This window comes from Exserohilum turcica (genome assembly GCF_000359705.1).
Source record: "Exserohilum turcica Et28A unplaced genomic scaffold SETTUscaffold_10, whole genome shotgun sequence".
NCBI classification, from domain to species: Eukaryota; Fungi; Ascomycota; class Dothideomycetes; order Pleosporales; family Pleosporaceae; genus Exserohilum; species Exserohilum turcicum.
Window position 1 is genome coordinate 1,842,736 of NW_007359915.1, and position 19,852 is coordinate 1,862,587.

The window sequence follows — 19,852 nt, forward strand, 5'->3', positions numbered from 1 at the left end:
AGGGCTGCCTTCAGGTAGCTGCTCAATGACCGCATCGCCCACGGCACGCCCGCACCCGTCTGTCTGTTGCTGTCCCCACTAGCTGTACACGCATGTCCGTCGCCCCTTCCCTGGCGTCGTCACTGACACTCACCCACCCACTCATTCACCCACCCGCTCACCCACTCTCCCTCCTCTCTCTCCCTCTCCGCCCATCCCCCATGCATCCTCGACGCACCTCGACGCATCCTCGACGCCATCACCGCCAACCTGGCGTGACGGCCTTCCCTCCCCCTAATCAGCCGCCCGTCAAGCCAGATCAACGGCCACCCCCGCCCAGCTGGCTACGCTAAGGTCCCGCCCGTTCTACCCTACAGATCTCTGCACAAGCGTCTCAGGCGTTCGGGGTGTCCGTGTCCCCACGGGCCCAGCTGGCCCTGGAGCGCAGCCGGCCTGCAAAACCAAAAAAACTCGTCCTCACCACGCACACGCACACACACACCCCCGTCACCGCCAAGCCCCCTCATCCCAGGACCCGAGTCTTGTTCCTCTAACCGACGCCGCCCACTGCGCCCATTGCGCCCACCACGCCCTAACCGCCCCCCTGGGTTTCCGTTGACGCACTGCCTCTTCTGTCAGAAGCAAAAACCGCTCTCGTGCTCGCCAGCCCTCCGACAACCTCGCCTCGCTTGTCGTCCGCATCCGAAAGGCAGCGGCGCCGCCGGCGGCCACGTTGTGAGCCGCACCTGCTCGCCCATGGCCCGCAAGCCCATGGCCGCCTCGCCGCACTCATCCTCTCGTTCCCTCTCTCTCTCTCTCTCTCTCCCTGCAGCCGCCAACAGAACGACACCAGGGCCCATGGCTCGCTGCCTCCAAGCTCGCTCGTTCGTTCGTTCGCTCGCTCGCTCGCTCTCTCACCACACGGACCGTCGTCGTCAATGGCCTCGTCACGCGTCGCTTCTAGTATTAGCAAGGAAGTATATTGCGCCAGCCAGCCTGGCCCGTGGTTTGACAATGAGCCTGTTTGCACAACTGAGTCGCTGTAAAATGACGTCCTGTGCACCCCACGCTGCCCTCTGGTCCACTGCGCTGCGCTGCGCTGCCCTCAATAGCTCCTTCTCCTGCGTGATGCAGCCGAGAGAAAACAACCCAAGGTTTAGCCCTTGGGCATTCCGCTCCCCCCCCCCCCCCCAATCGCCCGCGACCAGGGTGACCGCCCCTTCGCTCGCCAACCCCTGCCTCGTGCCCATGCTGGCCCAACGCGACTTGCGTCAAACTGCGTTTAGGCCTACCTCTCTCATCGGCTCGTTTTGTCGCTTCTAACCGCTCTGGAACGCTTCCAACACGGCCATGATTATGATTAGTCTTGGTCAGGCCTTCTGCCAGATACGCGCTAGCCCCAATTCCCTCTTCTCCATCCTGCGCACCAGCGCATGGCAGCACCTTCTCCTCAGCCGCCCAGACCGCCTGGCTCAGCCTGGCCTCTTCTCTATTCCCGGCCAAAACTCGCCGTCCATCGGTCCATTCTCCCCCACCTGGCCACACAGTTTACGTACGAATCGTCTTACCTTTTACGTATCTAGGGAGAAGCTGTCAAAGTCGACGCCCAAGCCCAAATCTGCTGTGCCGACCGTCATGTCCACCCCGGCTAATACTGTACCTGCAGCAGCAGCACCACCAGAGGCATACACGCAACCATACATACGTCTGTGTGGCGGGACGCCATCATCCCAACTCCACACCCAGGATCTCGCTGATCTTTCTCAAGCCACCTGGTCCCAGGTCCCTTTGCCTGAACCAGGACGCACCACTTATTTCTGCCCGCTAGCATAAACGCCCGCAAAAGCCTTCCCGTCTGGCAAGTGCGCCACGGATCGATGATGTACGCAGGGTACACCGTTGTACAATGTTTTTGCTGTCGTCGGAGGATAGTCCGCTTTGGACCGCTGCTGTCTTGCCGTTGCCGAAGCTTCTTTGCTTGCTTGCACTCAATCGACCCGTCCAGCCAGACGACAGGGGGGCTGTCGAGGGCTGACTATCCATGACTCGCCCATGCGAGTCTGCACTCCATCGTGGCCTGGAGCACCACCTGATAAGCTGCATCCAAAAGGATGCCTTGCTGCGCGCGACCTCTACGCTGACACAATATCCGTCAACAGAGTAGCACGCACAACAAGTGAAACGCTATTCGCCCATAATCGTCGTAGTCCGCTTGGCTGTCGGTCATGGAGACGACTCCCAGATCCTTCTCGGCTGTTCGTGCATCCATATTGGTGGACAAGCTGCGAGTCTGCAAACCCCCCCGCCAATAATCCGGCTCGCCATTCCCAAGGCCGACAGGCATCCACACTTTCACGGCTAACGTTAACCCAATCATCAGCAAGTCATTCCATCACCGTGTTTCATGCCATCCATTCCTGTCAAGAGGTGCATCTCTTGACGCCCTCCCCTTTACTCTCATCAGCATCTTCACCCAAACGGCCTCGTATACTTGAACGCGCGCGCGACCATCAAGGCTGTTTGCGAGGCGCCCATTTGACCATGCTTATTGCGAAGCGAGGCCATATCAGATCGTCATGGCCTTGTGCTACAGCTCTCTTTGCATATGCAAGAATTGCCCGACGTGTCCCATCTGCAATGCCGGTTTTTGCTTTTTTTTATATCTGTCACCATCCTGCAATCTTCCAGGCCCTCTCTCGTCCTCAACAAAGCAATGCCCCAGTCTGCGGGTCTGTGGTTTTTCTCAGCTCGCTTCTGAGAAGACACATGAGTAGTAAAGCTCCAGACTTTTACAAACACGGGATAGGGGAATCCACTGCTTATCTATACTTGCTACAAAGGACTTTGATGACGATTACACATCAATACAGACAGTAGCCCCCCCTTCCCCTCCTGGCAACATCATCAGTCCCGTGTACCAGTCTCCAGAGACGGGTGCTTACTGCAGCTTACACCTTACGTGCAGCCCAGTTAGCCCCCAAGCATCTTAGCTACAACTAGCACACGCCATCTGACCTCCATACATGTCTTGGCCATGCTGGCTGAGGCCGTCCCGAGGTCATTGGGGGCCCTGCTTAGCTTGGTATGCTTGTTTGTGGGAGTGGCTGGCTTTGTTGCATCAATGCATTCGTCGTCGGGCAGCAAACAGGCGAATCGCCAAGCAACAGCACACCATGGGATTGGCTTGCTGCCGGCATGAATGCACCATATGGCGCTTCCAGAGTGGGCTCCAATGCAACTTCTTCGCTTCATCACCGTTAGGACCAAGACTTTTTGTTGTTGGATGATCCAAATTTGGACGTCCGCAACTATTGGCACTCGCTGTTGCGAAGAAAGAAAGAAAGAAAAAAACGAGGCGTCTCGGTCGGCGGTATCCCGTCCAAAGGCGAGCTGAGGGCAACTGCCGGATACCAATGGCGAGGCTCTTGGTAACTCTTTGACCTTGACATGAGCAGACTTATTCCTCCACCCTATACACCGATTGAGGCTCTGTCGGCTCTCCCTCAAGCCGGAATCCTTTTGCGGCTCCAGGTGCGTAGCAGGACACGGTGTGCTCTACAAAAGTGTAACTGTCGTCACCTTCCTTTTTGGCCAATACCCGCGTGCACTCAGCTTACATCGTGTTTCGGACTTGGGGGAGACCTTCTTGGTCCTCTGACTTACCAACTCGGGAAACAACAATGTGGACGGAGTACTGACCAAGCAGGTTTTGTCGTTTCTCGCCCCGCCAGTCTCAGTAGCTAAGAATATCGTCCGCTAATTACTATTCGCCCACGTCGTAGAGTATTGCCTGATCCAAGTAGCTCACCTGAGCGCAGTGTCACAGTTACACTTGGCATGGTAAAATCTCGCGATAAGCACGGGACTCTCGTATCTGTACGTTGGCATATGCTCGCTTCTGGAAAGGGTAGAGAGGGGGTGTGAAAGCGCCCATCAAGTCTTGGACTGCCGCTAGTATCGAAGCACCTTGACAGGGGGTGGACTGGTAAGAGAGAAGTGCCGGCCATCAGAGCCATATACGGTAGTGCATGACTGAGGCAAGACATTTGCTAATAATCAAGGCACCAGTGCAAAATGACGAGGTAAAGGTCACGGTGCTAAGAATGCTTGGTGTATTCACCTAATATCTCTAAGCATTGGGTAGCGTACCCGGTTACCTGGTAAAACGTTGCACTCTGTTATAGATTCGGGCCTTTTGCAGTTGCAGCTAAGTCATTTGGCCCCTACACGTCTTATATAGCCCTTCGGGCTGAAAAAGGACGTTAAACTAGAATAATAATAATAATAATAATAAGTCATTTGGCATTACACGCTACCGTGGACGTTTTCTCCCCCAACGGCTGAGCGCAGGCATGTTTGTTTTACGCTGACTGTTGCACCTATAAGGGTGGTTTAGTTCTCGATCGAGATCGAGATCGAGATCAAGATCAAGATCAAAGATTGCGCGCGCATCGTGGTTTGCAACAGGTTGCCCTCGTGCGTCAAGAAAAGCATAGCCTGCCGGGAAAATCATGACATCATCTAGATCGCATCGGAATTTACGACTTTCTTCTGAGAGACGTTTGAGTTTGCGCAACAAACGTCTCGTCGTTGGCGTTGTGCATGTCATCCTGCGCAGTCACGTGTTTGGACACTTGCGGCATAAGAGGGACTATGCGTGTTGACTTGCAGCGTCAAAACAGAACAAGTCAACGATAAATGGATAAGAGAGAAGAAATTTTTCACAAGTATCGATACGTCATTCCAGCTCGCTCGAGACCGCGGCAAAACTCTCTCTGGCCAACTGATAATCACGCCCCTATCTCAAGAAGCAAACGCAACGCTGCGCCGCCAATACCTCCTCACACTCATGACGTATCCTGAAGCACTGATAATTGTACCTCCACACACACCGACGTATGCCCAGCATCAAGAGAGAGAGAGAGAGAGAGAGAGAGAGAGAGCGAGATACCAAGGAAAAATCACACCATCGTCATGTCCGACCCCCTCATCTCCTCTGAAACCAATCCACTTGAGCCCCTTATACAGACTGAGCAGGGGGGAGGCAGTGGACTAGCATGGAGGGGGTGCTGCATATACACCTCTACCTACAGCTACACCTATAAGCAAAAACAAACGAACGAATGAATGACAAATACACGGCTTCTACACCTATGGAGCCCCCCACCCCCTTCCCCGTTCAAGGTGGGGAAGTATGCCTATAGCACATAGTAGTTTCCTTTTTTCTCATTTGCAGATATAGGTCTAGCTGAAAAGAAAAAAAAAGAAAAATCAAAATCAAAACATACAGCAAGAGTGATGCAAGGGCAAGTGCAAAGTCGGGATTGCAGGTAGGAATCAGTTGGGAGTGTCGGTGTCAGTATCGTCTTTGCTCCCCACTTACTTACCCACTCACAGATATGGATACACGCATGCGGATGTCAAACACAGTACGAGGCCCCGTTCAACGCACCGCCTTTTTTATGCTTATTTTTTTTATCTGGTGTGTGTGGGGTTTCTCGCCGCGCTCGTGCAGGAAGAAAATGCCATGCCCATACCCATGTAGGTCGTAAGGAGCAAGGCGCAAGCATCACGCAAGTAAGCACCCGCCATGGCCGGCGCCTCCGCCGCCACCGCGGCGCGGAACCCACGCGTACCGTACCGTTGATGGCGGCGGGCGGGCGGCAAACTGAGGAAAAGGAAAGAAAAACGAATATGTGCATGCGATGGTGGTCCGTCCGTAGGTGTGTACACTGACGCTATGCCTAGGGCACGGCGAGAGCTAGAGTTATTAGAGAGCATGGGTCACGATAGGATAGAACCAGGGTGGTGCAATAAAGAACGAACGAAAAAAATAAGAAAATACCAGCATGCAAAAAATTTAAAAAAGAAAAGAACTACTGTGTGGGACCCTGGTGCGATTTTTCAAAACAACTTTCTTACGTACGTACGTACGTACGTATCTGTCATCTGTGGATAGTGTAGACACACAGACTTGAAATAAAGTAACTAAGTATGGGAATGGGGTTCGTTTGCTCGTTCACTAGGTGTACTTTTGCTAGCCAATGTATGTGACTATGTATGTTTGTTAACTTTCTTTTCTTCCTCTTGGTCATTTTTTTTCTTTCTCTTTCGCTTCAGTGAACCCTGTTATTTGCTGCTGCTGTTGCTGCTGCTGCTGCTGCTGCTGCGGGTCTTGTCCCACCAAACGGCGTTTTTGGAGGACTCGCCTCTGTTTTCTCTCTCTGTGTGTGTATGCGTGTGTTTTTTTTGTTTTACTTTTGCTTGTGCGAGGTGTGTATATGTATGGATTGTGGATGTAGCCCCGCACGGTAGCGAGGGAGGGAGAGGGACCCGAAGGATGTGTGGGAGTGGGAGTGGGAGTGTCTGAGCGGCAGTCGGAACAGGGGTAAGTAGACGAACGACGGCGAGACAAAAAAGAAAAGAAAAAAAAAGTCGGGATGAAGGTATGAAGGTATGGAGGGGGACACAGAAAAGAAGAAATAAAGGCCGGCTGCTGCGACTACTGCACGATGTGAAAGCAGGGAAGAGAGTAGGGACCACATAACCTGCATGGACGCGCAATGACTCAGGACGCGCAATGACCCACCCCACCAAAAAACCTATTGCAAAAGATGAGGCTGTACAGCCACCCACAGTCGCTATTATCACGAGATTTCATAGTGTTGTAGTAATTATAGCATTGCAATCATAATAGGCTACTTATATCTACTTAGTAGCTTAGTAGTGCGGCTATAGTAGGTAGTCCAAGTTAGGACGGCTAGTGCAGCCACCTTAGCTTGTACATAAGATAAATTAACAACAACACGTTTCTAACGCTTCTGCTTTTAAGAGGAGCCTTGTAAGGCTTTGCGCTTACCCCTTTAGGATAATTGTATAGCTTTTTCAGCCTCCTAGGCTGCCTTTTAAGCCTCCTTTTAAGCCACCTTAGCGGCTCTCTCCTTCTCTCTCACCTCCTTGAGCCTCTCTCTCTCAACACGCTTCTTCTGGGCTATTTGAAGCTTGTACAATTAAGCTTGTCTCCTTAACTTAGATCTCTCAGCTTTCTAGAATTGTAATTGCTGTTGTTCTTGTTATTATTCTATCTTATCCTCCTTGGCTTGGCGAACCTTCTTAGGAGACCAAAAGACAGCTCCTCTATAGTACTCCTTAGGCCTATTGAGTTAAAGCGTGTAGCTCTTCTTTTGGTGTCTCTTTTTACCCTTTAGAGCCTCCCTTAAGCCCTAGTTTTCTCCTTTAAGTATACTATTTTAAGCTAAGAGGTGATGGAGGCTTCAGCGAAGCTTTTTTACCTCCTTATTATTAAAATCCTTCACCTCCTAGCGTATAATAGACTTAATTTTAAGCTAATCATCTCTACTAAGGACAGAAGAAGAGCTTTTATCTAAACTAGAGGCCTCTTGTTAGAACTTTTAGAGAATAACCTTAGCATTTAGTAGGTTAATGCTAGTTGCCTTAAAGGAGCTTATAATAGTCTCCTTTCTAAAAGCTATACCCTAAGCCCTCTAAAAGAGCTTAAAGAAGTCTCCTTTTGCTAGAGGAAGGATTCTATAGCTCCAATAGAGGAAGTTTAACAACTCCTTTAAGTAGGCTAACGCAAGAGGCCTAAACATCCTAACGTCAAGAGGCTAAAGCCTATAGGTTGAATGAGGAGGATATACAGCAACTAGAATCCTATAGCTATTGCAATAATCTAGAAAATCCATAGTTACATAAGATAAGTGGCTATCAACAATAAGTAACTAGTACCTAGTTCGAGTGTAGCGTGCAGTCTCTCTTTCAAAGACCTCTTTAAGCCAAGCTAGGCCTATATCATTGTTAGTCTATCTAGAGGGCGATGAGGTAACAAAGACTAAGTGCTTGTTTGGATTAATAGCCTCTACCTAGGCTGATTTTAGAGCTCCAGCATCTGACTAAAAGATAAGAGATAGAGAAAGAGGTGTACCATCTAAGCAGATACAGGCTAAGACTGTAATCCACTCTCTAGAGCCATCTTATAGGCTTAAAACAACTCCTCCTCTTTTATATTGCCTCTTACTAAAGATCCTTTTAGACCTTTTAAGGATTCTAAGTAAGAAGCCCTTTTTATCTATATTAAAGATGTGAAAGGGCTGCATATTGTACTCCTTTATCTTATTATGTAACAGCTTAAAGTACAACCTATACTTAGTTGCTAAATTAGCCTTATAACGCTTCTAGTCCATAGGACTCTGCCAGCGAGAGATAAGATAAGAGGAGTTCCTGCAGAGGAACCTAGAAACCCAGCGTTCTAAAACGTCTCTACTAAGCAAGGATGATGCAAGATGGCGTATTATTAGACGCGAAGGTAGTGTACGCCTCTTAGTAAGAGATTTAATGTACTATATAAGCTCCTTTTCGCGTTATAGGTGGATAGAGAGGTGGGTGAGCGCGCGAGGCTAAGTTTTGCCTTAGTGTCTTCGAGCGAGCGTACAATAGCTAATGCTAAACCTTTTTACAACTTAGTAATAGCTAAAAGATGCGCCTAGTTCACGCGATTTAATTTCTTTAATCGCTTCCTAAATCAAATCTATATTGGTGGAGTTATAAGGTATTTTGTGTAGGTGTTGAGTTTGGTGGGGTGGGTCATTGCGCGTCCATGCAGGTTACAGTACGCAACTAGAAGAAAAAAGAAAGAAAAAAAAGTCAAAGCTGTCCGAGTAGCAGCATCAGCAGCAGTAGCAGCAGCAAAAACAACAAAAAAAGAACGGTACAGAAAAATAAAGATAATCTGATGCACCATCGGGTATCGTATGCATCTACTTCCCCTCCCCCTCCTTGTTGATACCTTTCATTCATTCCTTTTTCCTCGGCCCTTGCCTTGCCGTATTCTCCGTAAACAACAACAACAAAAAAAAGAATCTCACCCCCCCCCCTTCCCCTCCAGCCAGTGCGTCATGAACTTCTCGAAAACCTGAACTCTGCGTGAAATTTCTTTTTCCTTGCTTTTTTTTAAGGAAGGAGGAGGGGAGGGGAAGAGAAGAGAGGGAGGCAATGCAAATGCAAATGCAAATGCATGGCGCTTTTCGCAAACCCCACCCCACCCCACCCCCTTCATGCCCGCGATTTGCGGTCCCTCTCCGCTAGGGCCCGTGAATCGTGCAAAGAAAGAAAGAAAGAAGGAAAAAAAGGGGTCCAGCAGGTGGATGTGGATGTGGTTGTGGTTGTGGCAAAAAGTAGCAAGTAGGTAAGCGAGCGAGCGAGCGAGCGAGCAAGGCAAATCTTTCAGACGGGCATTTTTGTCCATGATGTTGCTGACTGCCATCTGACTGATCAACTTTTTTTTTCCTTTTCCGAGTCCCAACTACCCGTTTGGGAAGAGTCGTATCTTTTTTTCCTTTTTGTCCTTTTTTTCTTTTTTTCTTTTTTGGAAGGCTACGACAATATGAGTACCTGAATGCTGTGAAACACTATCACTCTACACCTAGTCTCACGTTGGAACTTTTTCCCAATATCGTTGCTTCATTAGCAGCAGCAGCAGCAGCAGCAGCAGCAGCATCAGTAGTATCAGCTATCGTCGTCGTCGTCATCATCAACTTCGGCACATAATGCCGGGGACCTAACACAGCGTGAGAATCAGCAGCGTGAGTTTTGTTTTACTCACCTTGATACAAGACACAGATCGAAGTTTTTTTTTTCCATTTGGCTACTTGCAGCTTGCGTTGAGTAGCTTGCGTTGCGTTGTTTTCCCTAGTGACAATATATTGTTGCTGCGATGAGGCAACTCCAGTGGCAGTGCGAAGAGAGGCGCGGGGGGGGGGGGGGAAGACGCGCCGTATGCCGTGGTGGTTGCGCGAGCACGAAGTATGCGGTTTTCAGTGGAGACGGGCAAAATTGGATATCTTTGGGGATCTGAGGTTTGGGTTTGAATCGGCGTGCGCGCAGTACTGATGGCTTTGGACTCTTCCTTCTGCTGCTTTGAGCATCGTCGATTGCAATCGCCGATGTTGGACTCGATTTGGTGCTTCTTTTTGGGCCAGTCCAATCGGTGGCGGCGAGGTCCCAACGACGACATCGATGATGTCGTGATGCGAGATCCAGGATTGGTTGCCATGATTGTGGAGATGGAGATCTTGCTCGTGAGATGGTGCGCGTCAGATAAGTGGAAATGTCGTCGGTAGCGGTAGGTGTTTCTGTCGTTTCTGTCGCCAAGTGCTGCTCTGTAGTTCGTATGCTAAATGCTATCCGTTGGTGGATATGCGTACGGAACTCTATGCCGACCAATAAAGGCTACAGACAAATATAGTACTTTAATTCAGTGTTGAGGACTTGTTCTCTACGCTGACCTTGCAGCTGTGCATTCCCAGGCAATCACACTCAGACAGTGCTTCATATTAGCGAGAGTAGGAAAGCGCTGTGTGAATCCTGTTTGAATGATTGCGAGTTCCAAACCGAAGAATGGCTTGGAGGCCTTCCATCCATCGAAGCCCTCTCAGCGGCGAGGATGCAACCCTCTTTCATGACATCCCATCAGTTTTCAACAGCTGCCATTGCTGTAGACGAATTCACCATGTCTGAATCAATTACAATCTTGCAGCGAGGCTTGAGAACTGACCGCCAGATTATATGTACAGTAGCAATATCTTCAAGTTTACTATTCTGAAATCGAGAAACGATGCTGACAATCAAGGACTTGGTAACACATTCAAGCAGTAGAACCGCTTCCAGACAGACATGAATAGGTCGCAGTTGAGCTAAGTGTTTAGAGACTGTAATTTGTGTATGTCAACGGTCCATTTGATTATTGACTTGTTACGTCTTGTACCAATGAAACAAGGGAAAATAACAACAATCAGCCCTTGCTCTGCTTGGGTCATCAGAGATTCGGATTCATGTTGCTTGTATTCTTGTGTACATGGCAGTAGACCTGAACTTGAACACGACGTTCCCCGAACATATCGAACACAGATAATTATTCCCAACAAACAAGAATAGTAACTGACATGTTCCAGTGTTGGCGTGCAATTTCCGTCCTCATTTACAACCACAACACACAACACAGGCTATCACTATTCAGTGCTAGCATATCCTCGTCCGCTCTCCCCAGAACCCAGTAACACGCATACCAACAACACGCCGCTTCTCTGTCCCACGCACCCAGCCCAAGCCTCTGGATCGCACCATAAACTTGCCCACCCAGTATAGCGTCTCCGACCCAAGACACGAATCGGAGCTCACGGCCCACACCTCGCACAAGCCCAGCACACTTTTTTGCTCTTTTCTCCTTTAAGCGTCTTCTCCGCCGTACAACCACGACCGCCGCCCACAGCCCTCGTAGCGCACGCCCTCGTGGAACCAGCAAGCAACAAGCAACAAGCAGACCCCAACGCCGCCGGCGTTTAAACTAACAAAGCAGGCGAGACCAGGTGCTACGGGATCGGCTTGTAAGACGGGGGTTATGAATCGCTGGGAAATGAGGCAAATGGTATGCGGGCTCACGGTGGTGCTGGAAGCCGTGCAACTTGCGGCTTTTTGTTTTTTTCTTGGGCCGCCCTGGCGCGCTACGTGTGGTACGAGGTAGTTTTTGCGGTGGAATGGGGGGGCCGCGTCGTGGTGCGTCGTACAAGATATAGGACGGGGTGGGACGAGATTTGGGCTGATACGATGGCGAAAGATGTGGGAGGGCAGAGACTAACGGGGAATATGGGACGCTTTTTAGACCAGAAATAGTGTTGAGACAGGTGCTTGGCTTCATGTATTTCTGTCAAGCATTTGTCTTCGTATCTTGAGGTGATTGCAATGCAGCCGGCGTAGTTTTCGTCCGTTCATATTTTTTTTAGGAAGAGTTTAGTAGCCAAGCTCTTTGTGATTTCTAGCATCAAATCCACATAAACGAAGGTCTTCATACCTTCTACGTGACTCGTAGTCACGTGAGTCCATCCATGTCTTTCGCCCCACCCATTCCTCCTCTTTCTTGCCAATAGACAGTATCATGTTACTCTTCTTAGTCACCGCATCCCCTTGCAATGCCATTCCAGCGGCCTCGGAGACATTTCGTCGCCGGATACCGGAAACGGAGACTTTTGTAAACAGGCTGCCATGGCTTTACCACCGATGCCACGGCGTTTTGAAGATAGCTTGCGCCTAGGAACAACGCTTGCGGCGCCTAGTATGCTCTCGTGCCTATATCAAACACAGTATATGTAGCATGCGCCTCACTTGAACAGAGACTAACTGGCTATACTCTTGACTACCCCCCTCAACCCCACCTTTGCACCACCAGCACCTCTTCACCATGGCCGACTCACCGAGTACCATGCCGCCCTTACCCAGCTTTGATCCAAGCAATTGCCAAACCTATGCAGCAAGTTGCCACTGCGGTATCGTACAATACTCGGTTCTTCTCTCTCCACCACTGCCCCAGTGGAAGGTCGTATCGTGCAACTGCAGCATCTGCACTCGCAACGGCTACCTGCTAGTGTATCCCGAGCGGTCGCAGCTACACATAAAGAGCGGTGAAGACATGTTAAGAGACTATTCCTTTGGACCAAAGAGGAATTTGCACAAGTTTTGCACGGCGTGTGGGAGTGCCGTTTGGTTTGATCCTCGAATGATGCAGTTTGGACAAGGGCCACCAGATCTAATGGGTATCAATGTACGTCATGTACTTGTGAGTGAGGTTAGGATAGTGATGCTGAAAGACATAGGTTCGCATGTTTCATGACGTTGATACGAGGACATTAGACGTTGTGTTTGTTGATAATCGAAGTCCGGGAAAGGCAGACATGTCGGGGTAGTCGTGAAGTATGCAAGTTTAAGATTAGGGGTGAAGGCATAGATTTCTCTTGTTTAGCATCAACGCATATTCTACAAAGTCGGTGTACAGTACTGCACGCACGATAAAAGCAAGTATGAACACATTGTCAATTGTACCTCGAGTAGATCGACGTCCTTTGGGTTGCGAACACGAACGATGCCAGTGGTGTGTTGGCTCAATGAAAATGTAAACAGCTACCTCCTTTCCCCCCCCTTCCCTCTGAGGGCCTTTCTTGGTCTCCTTCATGTCACCCGGTAGTGGTCGCAGTAGCATGCATTCTAAGCACTTACACCACATGACTTTGTTGGATGGCAGTACTTTCGTGAGGACATGGTATTGCATTTGCCCTACGGCGCCAGATGCTTTAAGATGGGACAGTGTCTGGTACACCGATCCAGAAACATGTCAAGCCATGAGTGCCATTTCCATTCATTCCATTTTTCCCCAAGTTTATCGGAAGAGAGATTCAGAGAGTAAAGGAACACCGAGTCATCCCGAAAAACCAGCCATAACCCAGACTATGCACGCCGTATCAATCCGCTTAACGAGTCCTTGCCTGCACCTTTGGTGCGGCACCCTTGGCACCCTGCTTGCTGACCTTGGCGGCGTTGCCTCGTGCGGACGCGGCAGCGTTCTTGGCCTTCTCAGCCTTCCTTGCTGACTCGGCGGCGGCCTTCTTCTCCTTGCCCTCCTTGATGGCGGCGCTGCGGGCAGCGGCACGGGCCTCGGGACGTTGGCTGCGGCGCTCCTTGATCACGTCAAGCGAGGCTCCGACGATGGCACGCTGGTGCTTGACTGTGCGGCGGGTGCGCTTCTTGGCGACTTCCTGTAGTGGTCATGGTGGTTAGCAGAGTTCGCAGCGAGGGGTGACAGCAACATGGCCAGTGGCGATGCTCTCTATGCCGTGTGCATCTCGCGCAGTGTAGACTGATGTCATCCTTCACTGCCGTCCAAAACACATGTCCCAGCAGCGTGCAGATTTGCGGCGACTAACCTCAGAGATACCCTTCTTGTGCGCCCTTCGGTAGAGAGTGGTCCAGTGAATCTTGCGAGGGTTCTTGCGCTGGAGGAAAAGGGACTCGCTCTTTCCGTTCTGGAAGCGGAAGATCTTGCTGTCACCACGGATGTAAAGCTTGCCCTGTAAAAGCAATCAGCCAATGTCCGACCCATTGTGGTGTCCCGTCATCCCCCGCCAGGTCCTCGCGTTGCTGCGTCGCGATGGCGCAATGTCGACATCTGGCGGCGGCGGCGGCGAGCGAGCGTCGTGACGTGGAGCGACATGATAACGCACCTTGCCCGGGTAGATCTTTTGACCGCTGAAGGAATCGTCGTAGGTACGCATGTTGGCGGTGTTGGCGTGATACCTGTGTGTTAGTCGTGGGGTTGTCGTCGTTCGCGAATTCAGTGCAATATTGGAGTTGAGACCTGTGGGCGCGCGAGCGAGCGACCTAGTCTAAAAACGGCTAGCGTCTTGGCGCACCGCCCCTGTGGCTGGTGGCTGGTGTACGCCTTTGTACATGCGCCGTGGCGACCAGGTGATTTTTGGATACTAGGCGGTTGGCCGAGAAAATAATTCTATTGTACATGCAAATATACCCATGTGTCCCACTGTAAAAGTACAATTGCCTTGCTATGGCATCTGACGCGCCGCCGACGCGGCTAGCGACCGGTCGAGATTGGGCCCTCTGTCCTCCACAACACCAACGCCTTGGGGTTCGTGCAAGGCCGCAATCACTTCATCCCACTGGGCCGTGTCGAGCCCGTTGCAGTCGTCTATCAGACGATTCACGTCGCCGAACAGGGCTTGGGTGCGCCTTTCCGCGTCTTCCGTACGGCTCTCAATCCGAGCTTCATCGTCACATGCGTCTTCCACCATCTCGCTGTCTTTAAACAGTTCCCCACGCGACGCCCCACAGTTAGAACTTGGTGATGAGAAGGTCGAGAGTGCTTCCTGAGATGCCTGGCTCACCGCATCCCACGTCACGCCCAAGCCCACGCCCAAGCCGAAGCCATCGCTTTCTTCGTCTGCGAAGCTCTCTATGCCGTGCACATAATTCAGCTCCTGGACAAAAAACCGCCGGCATGATTCGAGCGTACCAGTAGATAGTCTCCGGCTCCAGGACGCGGCGGTAAACCGAGGCGCATTCGTAAAGATCCTGTGCAGGGCGAAAAAGATGGCCGAGAAAAGTACCAGTAGCTCAAAGAACATGGACACACATATAGCAGTGAGTGTGTCCTGAACTAGTTCGATATCGTGAATGGAACTCTTGTATATTGCATGCAGTGGACCGTCCAGGCTGTCTATTATTGTTTGTCAGGACGCAATTAGGAGTATTGTGGAGACGCTTAGACTTACCCAATACGGCGCTGAAGCTTATGAAGCTCAACAACGCCAGCACCTGACCCTCGAGGCCAGAAAGACCACCCGCGTGCAGAAACGCAACCACGCAGCCCACCGCTTGACTCTGGAGCCGGCGGCTCACAATCGACATGGCAAGTATCGAGAACATGGCTGTATATGATCCAAGGGGAAGTAAGGACACAATAGACCCTGTCAGTGCGACCCTTGCCGCGGGCGCAGCAATCTGGACGGCATTGACCGGATTCTTGATGCGCCTCTGCTTTAGTATTCGAGTCTCCGCCGTTGCAATTGCGCTGTTCCGGTCATCCCGATAATGGCTTTTCTCGCTGAGCACTTGGACGGTTGTGGGGTTACTTGTAGTTTTCGGAGCGGCGTTGGTATTGGTTATGTCAAACCTCTGAAACATGTTGGAACACGCGACGCGACAGTTGCGACGGTGAACAGCAAGAGTAGAAAGGAAGACAAGGTCTAAACGCCCGCTGCTGACGAAATCTCATGCGACAAGAGTACGCATGGGAAAGGGGCTATCCCTCACCAGCATACCGTGAAGAGTGAACAGTGACTCGGCCATAGTAACTGCAAATAAGGTTCAGGGGTATATTTTGTTTTTCTCCATCCATTGCATCGGGCATTGAAGCCCGTGAGGTTGTCTTTTGGGAGAAAACAGTTGAGTGCTACTATAATTAAGGGTGAAGGCTCCCATAAAAGGCTTTTTCAAATGAAATGTCGGCCAGTTTGTACGGCATCTGTATCGCCGTTCGGACGAAATTTCGGTCATCCTGGAGGTTGACGTTTTACAAACATCGCACCATGCTTGCTCGGCGCTGAAACTGAGAGCCATCGGCATTCGTAATCATATTCGTTGGTCTACTCACGATATGTATGATATCAGACATGCGATCATGGTCAAAGAAGTTGTGACAATTCCATAGCAACATTCCTCTCACTGTATCTACCCCTAAGATGGCCCGGGGAAGATGAATCTGTCCCAGTCTAGCAAGAATAACCAACATGTGGTTGACAGAATAGTAGAGTTCAAACATCATCACGCTGACCATGGTGTTCGGCTTGGCTCAGTGGGGGCATGGCCATCCATTAGATGAGAAACGCACAAGGTGTTACTACAACGTGAAAGACGTTGGACTTGAAACAGCATCATCTGACACGCCAATTTTCTCTGAGAAATCACCGCTCACCATCACTCCACGTCCAACTGGTGTGGTGATGGAAAGGGCGATCAGGGGTGAAATCGGTGGCGAAAACGATTTGTATTTCGTACCATCGAAGAGCTCATTAGAGAGAGATGGGAATGTCGCTAATAGAATTCTTGATTACATAGGCTGTTCTCAGTACTTTGAGCCTGGGTCAGTAGTTCATACCCGGAGGCCTAGATTCGACCGAGTCAAGCGCTGGCTCGTCAATCACAATTTCAAGTTACCTTACCCTTCTCCTAGTGACTAGATGTTCCAGTTGAAAAAAATATGAGCATCGCTCCTCTTTGCAGCACCCTCTCCGCGCAAAAGTACGAGATCAAAGTATGCACACATATGACGACACTGCATCGACTCTTCAGTCCCAAACAGGAAACGAGACTAGACTTTCAGCCTTGCCACAGCAAAAAGCAATTCCATATACAGTGACGCTACCTGAACCGAGAAAACAAGGCACCCCACATCAACCCCCTGTTGCCACAGTTATGCTGATCCCAGGATATATAGCAATACCGTCATTATCAAATATATATCTATATACATACAAAAGACCCTGCCACCCAACTAAGCGAAAAAGGCTTAAAGTAGAAAAAGAAAACGAAAGTCACCATCAATCCGCTAACCCCCCCCTAGTGAAACAACCGTTTTACAGAATGCCTCGCCACACCCCAGCGCCACATCTCCTATTTTGAAAAGGCGCCGACAAACCTTCCTACAGTCTACACTACTGCCTATGCATTCTACGCCTTAGCCGCAGCGCCGAGCGCCCTAACCGCCGCATGAGCCACGCTCAAATCCTGGTCTACACTTCCGCCACTGACGCCCACGCCGCCAATCAGCCGTCCATCAAGGTACACGGGCAGACCGCCGCCAAACACGACGAGCCCTCCATTTGTGTTTTCAACACCGTAAAGCGGGGCGCCAGGCTGGACCGCAGCATACAGGTCTGCGGTAGTCATGCCGTTGAAGAGCACGGCGGTGCGCGCCTTCTTGTGGCTGATGTCGATGGACCCGATGTACGCGTTGTCCATGCGGTGGAAGGCGACGAGCATGCCTGCGGGATCGACGACGGCAATGTTCTCCGGGATCTGGAGCGATGTGGCGTTTGCAATGGCGGCTTTGATGGCGGTTTGCGCTTGGTCGGCAGAGATCACGTGGCGCTGTGTCGGCGTGCTGCCAATGCCGTTTGTCGTGTTCATTTGCGCGGTAGCGAGTGCAGCGAGGCTGAGGAGGGCGGCGAAGAAACGCATGGTTGAGATATGTGGATGTAGAATAGGTATTAGGTAGATTGTTTGGTATGGGACAAAAAGGCTCCGTAATTCGGGTATTATGTTTGCTCTGGTTGGATGGAGACGTATGATCCTCAAGCCAGATGTGTGGAGATCAGCGAAGATCAGTGTATGGTGATGATGGTAATGATGTTTCTCTTCCACTCTTTTTCTGCAGGGTCTCTATACTTATATACCTACATGGACATGCAAAGGAGTCGAGCAAGGTCTGGCCTTGCAGAGTCCCTTGACTCGCTTGGTCTTTCACCCGTCCCTTACCAACTACTCCAGTGCTCCGTCCCTAGTATCTCGTAGCACGACTGATCCCTGTACGGATCCATCCATCCACAGCCCCTCACTACACCTAGGTGTGTATCTTTACTCAGCGCTTCTACTCCTGTATCTGGACACCACACCCTACTTGGATTTCTGGATCTACATACCCAATACTGCAACTTGTATTTCTACTATGATACAATCTTGATCAAATCTACTGACAATATCTACATTGCGAGTTGTCAGTTACTCCTACTCCCACCATCACTCAGGCCACCCGTTCCGCTAGAACTTCGGGACATGTTCTTTTCTCTTCTGGCGCCGCCGGGAAATGCTGGTAAATGCTTGCAGGTTGAGTCTTGGTGCCGCCAGAGAGGGGGTCTGGGACCCTTCTCCGAGCCGTCATTCATTGCCACATTGAATTCCTGGGCGGTAGGGTGTGGGTACATGGATCGAATTGGGCAGACGCTCCGCCTACCGTAGGCCACTTGTAGTTTGGTATTGGTAGACGGAGGCCCCCCCTGTCACTCTTTTTTTTCTACTGGTGTCCGTTAGTCTGAGATCGGGTCAAGGCGCCACCCGATCTAGGCTTTTTAGCCCTCGGCTGCGACGCTGGATCCGCGAGCAACCTACCCAATTCGAGGCGCTGCCGCGTGCCTTGTTGCAATGGTGGCCTGTGGCGAATTTGAATCTCGGTTGAAAATTGGGAATGCGCATCTTGCTACAGCACAAGCAGTTTTGCAAATGCGACGTGGTGATGGTGGTCCGCAATTTGTGCGTGTCAGAGAACAACCTCCGCTGCCAAATATGAATATCTACACACGAGCCATGCACTATCATCGCATATGCTCAGATGTCTCGCTCCTTTCCATAGCCTCAACCGCGTCTCTCGCCATAACCCGCGTCGTTTCCTTTACGCCATCCATCTTTCCAACCGCAGTGAACCTCTCTTTCCACAGCGCCCACCGCTCTCGGCTGAACCCAGCCCTACCTGTCCAGAGCTCTCCGCCTTTTCCGGGATTGCCCATTTTGCTGTCCGAGGGTGTGAGGTCCTTGTCTAGTCGACAGAGCTCATGCCCATAGGCAAAAACCCAGGCGGCTGCAGCAGGGATATTGGCATCGTATTTCTGGGTGGCAGTGGAAAAAGGGTCATCGACCGGGGGTTCCTCGAGGGCGGGCCGCAAGGCATAAATGGCATAGATGGAGAGGTCATACACGCCATTCTTCGTGACAAGAGCATAGAGGGCATTCAAGTTTGCCCATGCTTCTACCTCTTTGTCGATGAAGCCATTGTGCGCGACAGGAACATCGTTGTAGGCTTCGCGACAAGCCAGTCCAAAGTCTGTCATCTCGCTGTAGATATAGTTGTAGATCTCGTTGTTTGGCACAGAGTGCTCTTTAGAATTCTTGATCAAGTCGACCAGTTTGTTATGGTTGCAGTCTCCGCTGTTCTCATGGTATGGAACACGTCTTGCTGAGTGGATGATGCTGTACCAAAGGTCCATGAAGTCTACGTCGTCAAGGCGGGCAGCATTGATCTTCTCGTCGATGGGCCCGAACAAGCTTGATACCACTTCGCCCATGTCGATTTTCTCGTCCAGATACTCTTGGACAATCACGTACGAAGTGCTTGCATCTTTGGGGCGGAACCATCCTCTTATCCTCGCTATCGCGTCAATCTGTTGGCCGCCATCGTCCGCGGAAGCGAGTGCCTCGAGAATCTTCTCGTTTTGTTGCTAGCGGGGAATTAGAACTATTCAGCGCAATGGAGCATTGAGAATATACCGCTGTGCGAGGCATGGTTCTGATCTGTAGAGTAGGAGAGTTGAGCCAGAGCAATGGCCAAGACTAAGTGTGTGTCGCCACGTATGATGTCATGGACCTCGGCTGCGCGGGCGATCCCGAAGCCACGTGCGTACACTCGTAAGGTGACTGGCAGTTCAAGCCGCGCGAGGGAGGTTATGTAGCTATATAGGGTAGT

General features: G+C 50.8%; 8 protein-coding genes across 8 annotated transcripts; 2 read left to right on the forward strand and 6 right to left on the reverse strand.

The window, feature by feature from the left end:
- Positions 1-7,799: 7,799 nt before the first annotated feature.
- Positions 7,800-8,362, reverse strand: SETTUDRAFT_166939 (uncharacterized protein; the record flags this gene model as incomplete). The annotated part of the gene is made up of 1 exon (XM_008023578.1): positions 7,800-8,362. A coding segment is annotated over one exon (201 nt), but the record flags the coding sequence as incomplete, so codon positions are not given.
- Positions 8,363-9,410: 1,048 nt separating this feature from the next.
- On the reverse strand, positions 9,411-10,051 carry SETTUDRAFT_36613 (uncharacterized protein; the record flags this gene model as incomplete). Its single annotated transcript, XM_008023136.1, has 3 exons — positions 9,411-9,556; positions 9,602-9,687; positions 9,768-10,051. The coding sequence occupies 3 exons, from the start codon at positions 10,049-10,051 to the stop codon at positions 9,411-9,413; spliced, it is 516 nt and encodes a 171-aa protein (XP_008021327.1).
- A 2,238-nt stretch (positions 10,052-12,289) lies between these two features.
- SETTUDRAFT_60254 (uncharacterized protein) lies at positions 12,290-12,541 on the forward strand (the record flags this gene model as incomplete). The annotated part of the gene is made up of 1 exon (XM_008023172.1): positions 12,290-12,541. A coding segment is annotated over one exon (252 nt), but the record flags the coding sequence as incomplete, so codon positions are not given.
- A 337-nt stretch (positions 12,542-12,878) lies between these two features.
- On the reverse strand, positions 12,879-14,129 carry SETTUDRAFT_166940 (uncharacterized protein). The gene is made up of 3 exons (XM_008023579.1): positions 14,046-14,129; positions 13,749-13,892; positions 12,879-13,580 (listed from the first exon to the last, which is right to left on the reverse strand). The coding sequence occupies exons 1-3, from the start codon at positions 14,094-14,096 to the stop codon at positions 13,296-13,298; spliced, it is 480 nt and encodes a 159-aa protein (XP_008021770.1). The 5' UTR covers positions 14,097-14,129; the 3' UTR covers positions 12,879-13,295.
- A 255-nt stretch (positions 14,130-14,384) lies between these two features.
- SETTUDRAFT_25225 (uncharacterized protein) lies at positions 14,385-15,522 on the reverse strand (the record flags this gene model as incomplete). Its single annotated transcript, XM_008023057.1, has 2 exons — positions 14,385-15,055; positions 15,111-15,522. 2 exons carry the CDS (start codon positions 15,520-15,522, stop codon positions 14,385-14,387), a joined length of 1,083 nt encoding a protein of 360 aa, XP_008021248.1.
- A 650-nt stretch (positions 15,523-16,172) lies between these two features.
- Positions 16,173-16,577, forward strand: SETTUDRAFT_36616 (uncharacterized protein; the record flags this gene model as incomplete). Its single annotated transcript, XM_008023137.1, has 1 exon — positions 16,173-16,577. The coding sequence occupies one exon, from the start codon at positions 16,173-16,175 to the stop codon at positions 16,575-16,577; it is 405 nt and encodes a 134-aa protein (XP_008021328.1).
- Positions 16,578-16,960: 383 nt separating this feature from the next.
- Positions 16,961-17,548, reverse strand: SETTUDRAFT_166943 (uncharacterized protein). The gene has a single exon (XM_008023580.1). The coding sequence runs from the start codon at positions 17,524-17,526 to the stop codon at positions 17,068-17,070; it is 459 nt and encodes a 152-aa protein (XP_008021771.1). The 5' UTR covers positions 17,527-17,548; the 3' UTR covers positions 16,961-17,067.
- A 1,049-nt stretch (positions 17,549-18,597) lies between these two features.
- SETTUDRAFT_182541 (uncharacterized protein) lies at positions 18,598-19,671 on the reverse strand (the record flags this gene model as incomplete). The annotated part of the gene is made up of 2 exons (XM_008023581.1): positions 18,598-19,607; positions 19,657-19,671. 2 exons carry the CDS (start codon positions 19,669-19,671, stop codon positions 18,708-18,710), a joined length of 915 nt encoding a protein of 304 aa, XP_008021772.1. The 3' UTR covers positions 18,598-18,707.
- Between the last annotated feature and the right edge of the window lie 181 nt (positions 19,672-19,852).

Bases quoted from the DNA above. Each gene is read 5' to 3' on its own strand.
- SETTUDRAFT_166940 (XM_008023579.1), bottom strand. From the start codon at position 14,096: ATGCGTACCTACGACGATTCCTTCAGCGGTCAAAAGATCTACCCGGGC. The intron at 13,893-14,045 runs GTGCGTTATCAT...TTGCTTTTACAG, and splicing joins AAAAGATCTACCCGGGCAAG to GGCAAGCTTTACATCCGTGG. The intron at 13,581-13,748 runs GTTAGTCGCCGC...TGACCACTACAG, and splicing joins ACAAGAAGGGTATCTCTGAG to GAAGTCGCCAAGAAGCGCAC.
- SETTUDRAFT_166943 (XM_008023580.1), bottom strand. From the start codon at position 17,526: ATGAACACGACAAACGGCATTGGCAGCACGCCGACACAGCGCCACGTG.